At 29.8% G+C, this 6,451-nt stretch overlaps 1 protein-coding gene across 1 annotated transcript; it reads right to left on the bottom strand.

Annotated features, from left to right (window-relative positions):
• LOC141688814 (inositol oxygenase 2-like) lies at nucleotides 1-2,830 on the bottom strand. Its single transcript, XM_074492923.1, has 11 exons — nucleotides 2,672-2,830; nucleotides 2,102-2,225; nucleotides 1,911-1,992; nucleotides 1,630-1,834; nucleotides 1,211-1,270; nucleotides 1,066-1,118; nucleotides 838-960; nucleotides 683-752; nucleotides 501-579; nucleotides 344-425; nucleotides 1-218 (listed from the first exon to the last, which is right to left on the bottom strand). The coding sequence occupies exons 1-11, from the start codon at nucleotides 2,700-2,702 to the stop codon at nucleotides 192-194; spliced, it is 936 nt and encodes a 311-aa protein (XP_074349024.1). The 5' UTR covers nucleotides 2,703-2,830; the 3' UTR covers nucleotides 1-191.
• Nucleotides 2,831-6,451: the final 3,621 nt, after the last annotated feature.

Here is a 6,451-nt window from a genome sequence, read left to right as displayed (position 1 = left end):
TTATGAAACTGTACCAAACTTTTATTCATCAAACCAAACGTTTTATTCATCCGGACTAGATGAATTTTATTACGAATGCAAGTATACAATGTAATTGAAACATTACAAGAAAAACATTGCAACTCCATCTCTTCCTAATAGGCGCGGCTTTGTTCATGGATATTCTTCCTCCAACAGCGCTGGTTATGCGATCACCATTTAAGCTTTGCTGGGAAATACTGCAATGCAGGTACCTACTATCAGTATGATTTATTTAAGATTAAAAAAATACAATGTCTTTTTCCATTGATTCGTCTAAATTGTTTAAAGATCAGAAATTTAGTTTATAGTAATCAGTTAATACCTTTTCAATCAGCGACATGTAGTACGGCTTCACTTTCTCAACATCAACACGAACTTTGCTCTTGCTATACAAGTCATATTTGCTATTTAAACAATGAGCAAAAGTCAGAAACCGCGATATCTATTATCGACTAAAGAAAAGAGTACAAGACAAGTACCTGAAAATCTCCAGCCATTTCAGGTTCTTAACATCCTCCTCATTCATCAAATGTCTATATGCTCCTGCACGGTGCAAAGCTACCAAGCAACAAACAGAACAGCAAATATTAGTACAATGTCTTGGCACTAATGTTATCCATGTGTTTGAATATAAGACATGTGTTTCATAAGCAGAAATTACCATAAAAAGAGTGGAACCGGATGACAAACAATCCAGCGGGGGGAAGAGTGGTGCCATTTTTCTTAGCCACCTGCAGGATTGAAAGAACTTAATATTTATTTAAAACGCGAACATGATATCAGGACATATAGTAAGGTCTTATACCAAGGTTATACCATGTACATATAGTCATCATGTCCCCAAGAAACCATCACATTCTCAAGTCCACATCCTTCAGTGTAAACTCCATTCTTAGTATTATAAAGAGGATTGTAGAAATCCGGATTGTTCTTGAAGTGCTGCCATGCATTTCCAGATGGTTAATGAACTAATTACACGACTTAACTCATTAGTGACCTGCCTCCAAACTTCCAGGAGAACAAAATGCCAAATTGGGACAATACCTTGTAGTGAACAATTGATTCATCAAAGGCACAACCAAGTGGGAATATGTCACCTGTTGCACAACAAGTCCCGGTTAATATTATAAACTAGTGGTGAGAACGATCGCCATGTAAAAGAGTCTCTGTTAATGAAAACTAAGCTTACCAACAACCGCCCATTGGCGAAGTTCACCAAAGCCAGGAAGAAGAAGAACCTTTCCCAGATCTGTTGCCCATGACAGCAAGCAAAAAAAACTTGTTTACAATTTTGCATAAATAGAATCACCTATTTAACTCAAAATGGAAAATGCTAGGGGTATCAAATTGGTTCCCAAAAAAGTTACAATAAGGGTTTTATTGGTTATATGAAAATGGACCCCCCTGCATTTACATCAAAAACACCAATAAAATCATTCCATATCAGCCATGAAACGTCATTTTATAACAAATTTTTGTACAACTTTTTGTGCCTCTAGCATTACTCTTTAAAAATTAAATATCATGAACCTACCAAAAAATTGACTCAGATATATAGCATAAATAAAATGTGACAAACTGACAATCTTGGCGTGACTAGATTATTACCATGGATGAGAGCAGTCAAGTGCAACCAATCTTCATCCGGATAATCTTTCCTAATAGCCTCAGCAGTCTGCAAAAGATGCTCGATTTGCGGTTCATCCAAATCAGGATCACTATCATCCACCACATTGTTCAGCAGCTCACAGCATTCCCATATGCTCATTTCCATTTTGTCCAGCTTCATGTACTCTTCCCTCATCTTCTTCACCTGCAATACAATCATCTTTTCAGTACACATTCAAATTTCATTAAAATAAACACATAACATATATACTTGCACTTACAAAGTCATATGTTTGGTTAATGTGGTTCACTCTATAAAACTCCTCCACAGACTTCTGTCTCTCACTTTGAGCATCATAAGCCCTGTACATTCAACATTTCATACTCAACTTCATGTAGTAATACAAAATCTTACTACAAAAAATACTTTGAATATACTTGTAAGTTGTAAACGATATAGCTACAAACTAACCTAAAAGATTGACCAAACGCATTGATGTCTGGCGCATTGAAGCCTCCAGTAGCCACATTTTTAGGAACTCCAAGACCTCCATCCAAAACCAGTTCATTGTTTTCAACCTGGTCCTTCCCCTCCTCTGTAATTAATAAATACTCAAATATTTTTACAATTAGAAACACAAAATAAAATAAAACAATTTTATGTGTACGGACATCTTGAAATAAAATCATGGTGTACCTTATTCCCAAACATGGTACAAATAATATAAAAATATTCGTGAAACTCTCAACACGAAATTTATCCATAATAACATTGAAAATGAAATGTTAAATTTAACATCGAAAATGAAACGTTGAACTTAAATCTTAACACGGAAAATAAGACGATGAATTAGACAAAAAAATAAAATATGAAACTTGCTTATGATAACATCGAAAATAAAACGCTGAACTTATATAAAGTGTAACATAAAAAAAAAGACATAGTTAGACAAAAAAATAAAACATGAAACTTGCTTATGATAACATCGAAAATAAAACGCTGAACTTATATAAAGTATAACATAAAAAAAAACATAGTTACCTAGGCGAGGCTGCTCAATGAGAATAGTCATCTTCACGGAAAACAAAAATACGAGCTACGGAAAAAGATTGACTGGAGAATATCACACAGGAATAAGTTGCGTTTTGTCAGGAAAAATGTAAGGGGGGTATTTATAGCAACACAAATGTGTCCTTAGCTGAAAATAACAAGTTTTAGAGTCCTTAACTGAAAATTCCTCCATTGTTAATTCTATCCTAAATGATTAGATCAGATACTGCTACTGCACGTCCTTTCTTACGCTCCAAACAGCGCGTGCCATATACTCGTTATATTAAGTTGAGATTTCTTGTACACTAATAAATAGCAACGCATGAATACAGAGATTGGGATGGTCAAACAAATTGGAGACAACAATGACTCAGCTCTACGTGGATGGATAGATACATTTGAATTTTATTGAAAAAAATTCATGTGGAAACATTAAAAATTACTTTAACAGAGTATCATTTGCCCAATTTAATGGAATATCATTTACTTTATTTACCATCTCGTAATTAATTTATTAGTATGTTTGTGAATTTGTCTATCCATTGCCACTTGTGAGTTATTTTTTTAAAAAAATACCCAAAATATATCACATTTCATTTTCAACTGTCCAAAATGCTTCGATACGTGTGAACGGTCCAAAATACTCACAGAATACGTATTTAAGCGATGCGTATTCAACCTTCTAAAATTTAACAAACAATATATTCGTTTTTGTTTTTAGAAAGAATACACATGTTCAACATGTGTGTGTATTCATAAAAAACAAGGGCGCTAATCCCTAACAATCATGTGTTAAATAAGTCATAGATATTATTTCAAAGGCTCAGATTTAAGAAGAAAAAAAATTAGCCTTCCGCGGAAGACTAAATTTTTTTTTTTAAATCTGACCCCTTGAAATATAGATCCGACGCCCCTGGAGTAGTATGTTAGATAAAACTTAAATAACACACGATTGTCAGAACCCAAAAAACAAAATGTGAATACGGATATTGAACATGCGTATCCTTTGTTAAATTTTTTAAAACTGAATTTGCATCCCGAACATCCCGTTAATAGTTATTTTGAATAAATCTCCTCAAATAATTGATATTTTGGGTTTTCACTTGAATCTACTTTCAAAAGATAAAAAAATATACGTAAGATTCTTGTTAGCAGCTAGTAGTTCCGGAGTATAAAGTTCAGGAGATTCGGAGTATATCCTATGTATGTGGCAAATACTCTCTGCAATATGCATGATTTTATCCGAAATTTGATCAACTTCAAAAATTAAAAAAATAACTTTTTCATTTTTGAACTTTAAATTAAAACTAAATCTTTATAATTCAGTTATTAGTTGGTGAGCCGTGCGTCTGAAATTAAAAATAATAGTATCACACTATTATTTGCATAAAACTGAAACTCATAATCCGTGCAAAAAATAGATCTAAATATAATATATAAAATATTTTTAAAATATGTAGTTACAAAATCAAAATTAAGTGTAATTCTACAATTTCACAGTATACTTCTAGTTATGCATGCACCTAATTATTTACTTATATAAATCTGATATGTTAACTTACTAATACGATTATTTTAAAGTAAACTGACGTTTGGATGTTCAGCAACAAATAAAAATTTAAGGGAAATAAAATTTATAGAGAGTAGAAGTTAATTTTTGTCAGTTGAGATTTTATTACATAAAATTTTAAAAATAGTTGTATAACTTTCTAGTGAGTACCAAGATTTGGGACATAAACATGGTTTCGCTTATTAGTATAGATAGTTGATAAACCGTGTGAAACACACGGGACCGAGACTAAAAATATTGAATTAATATGTGTATAGATAGTTGATAATCCGTGCGAAACACGAATTAAAATTAATATATTAATATCAAATATTAAATTGATACTTGTAAAACATAGTTATGTAATTAAAAGAATCGAATCAATTATGAAATTTTCCACTTTAATTCTAGTTTTGCATTATTTTACTTGATATAAAAAAATCTAACATTTTAGTTTTATTTTTGTGAAACGAATTGTATGGCTATCTTATGAACCAACTATTTGCTCTTTAGACAATTTAATATTAATTAATATAATTTGATAATTATCTTATAATTAGCCTTTTCAATATAGTTTATTTAATATTACATAATTATCGATAAAAATTAATTTACAAATTAAAAGTAAATAGATGTTATTAAACTTAATTTAATATTACTAAATATAATCTAAATACAGGCCACAAATTTGTTACTTCTAAAATATGTTTTTTTAATTTAAAGTATATAAACGTTGTGATGGACAATAACAAATACGATCGTTAAATCAATAATTATTAGTTTATAAGTTAATAAGTATTACTAAAGTCATTTGCTATTAATTAATTATTTTTAAAATAATATTACAGAAAATAAAGTTTACAGAGAATAGCAGTCAATTCGTGTTAATAGTTTACTCTGTAGTTAGTAGTTTTTCAAAATAAAAGTAAATATATATTATTTTACTTAATTTAACGTAACTTAATAAATTTTTAATATAATTTATAAATAAATAAAGTTTACAGAGAATATAAGTCAATTCGTGTTAGTAGTTTGTAGTTTTTCTAAAATTAAAAATAAATATAAGTTATTTTACTTAATTTAACGTAAATTAGTAAATTTTTAATATAATTTACAAAACGTTTAATTTTTTTTTATTTTATAAATTAAAAAGGCGATTGGATGAACACTAACTAATTTTTTTTACAAAGAATAGAAGTCTAGTTGTGTTAAAAACAAAGTTGATAGAGAATAGAAGTCAATTTATGTCAAGTAAGTACCAAAATTTGGTACTTTGATATTTTTAGCACCAAATTATACATGGTTTCGCTTATTAATAAAGAGTATAGATATGATGCAGCCGAAATTACGATGACTAAGAACATGTTTAGTCGAACTTGAAGATATTTTCATGCTCATCTTAATATTATATATGTACTGGCTTATAACCCGTGTCATGCACGGGCTCGGTAATATTTTTATTAATATATGTTATTATTTTATCTTTAATTTTATTTTTAAAAGATTGAGCTTTTTATATATTTTTGGTCTTCATGTTTTTATAATTTGTAAGCTTTTAAAGTGAGGATTATTACAAATCTATCTATACTATATTATAATAACTGGAATGAGATATAATTTAGTACACCCCTATTTTGGTTGGTTTGGTATAATTTGGTTACCCCTATTTTGACATTGAATTAAAACAAAATATTATATAATATTTATCCGGGATAGACTAAGATAATACTGAATCGAGCCAAAATAAAATTAAAAGCAATTAATTCATAAAAATATCATGCAGCACCAAGATTGTAAGCTAATATGTTCTAAAATGAAGAGTTCCATAAACCGACAATAACATTTTTTAGATAACTAAGTCATTCAAATAGTTTAAAAATAAATACATATATACCCGAATAAAGAATAAATGGACAAAACTCTCAATTTTTATAATTTTTTAGTTCGTGTTTTCATAACTTTGGCATCTTTTATATAATATGTGACTCCTATTTAGTACCGCTCAGTGTTTGTTTTGCAGTGTACCATGTTTGGTGGCTTGGCCGTTCGTATTTTGGTAACTTTGGCCTCTCTTATATAATGTCGAACTGTTTTGCTGTGTACCGTGTTTGTTTGCTCGGCTAAATTTTTTAATTCTAATTGTGTTGCTTAGTGTTTTGTAGTGTAACGTGTTTGCTTACTCAATCGGCTAAGTTTTTAATTTCTAATTTGGTGTGCGCGGG

This window comes from Apium graveolens, chromosome 10 (genome assembly GCF_009905375.1).
Source record: "Apium graveolens cultivar Ventura chromosome 10, ASM990537v1, whole genome shotgun sequence".
NCBI classification, from domain to species: Eukaryota; Viridiplantae; Streptophyta; class Magnoliopsida; order Apiales; family Apiaceae; genus Apium; species Apium graveolens.
This window is presented reverse-complemented; position numbering and strand designations above follow the sequence as displayed.

What these genes read in the sequence shown, in the direction of transcription:
- LOC141688814 (XM_074492923.1), bottom strand. Translation starts at nt 2,702, where the DNA reads ATGACTATTCTCATTGAGCAGCCTCGCCTAG. An exon ending in CTTGACTGCTCTCATCCATG is followed by an intron (nt 1,271 to 1,629) that starts GTAATAATCTAG and finishes CATGGGCAACAG; the next exon opens with ATCTGGGAAAGGTTCTTCTT. An exon ending in ATGATGACTATATGTACATG is followed by an intron (nt 753 to 837) that starts GTATAACCTTGG and finishes TCAATCCTGCAG; the next exon opens with GTGGCTAAGAAAAATGGCAC.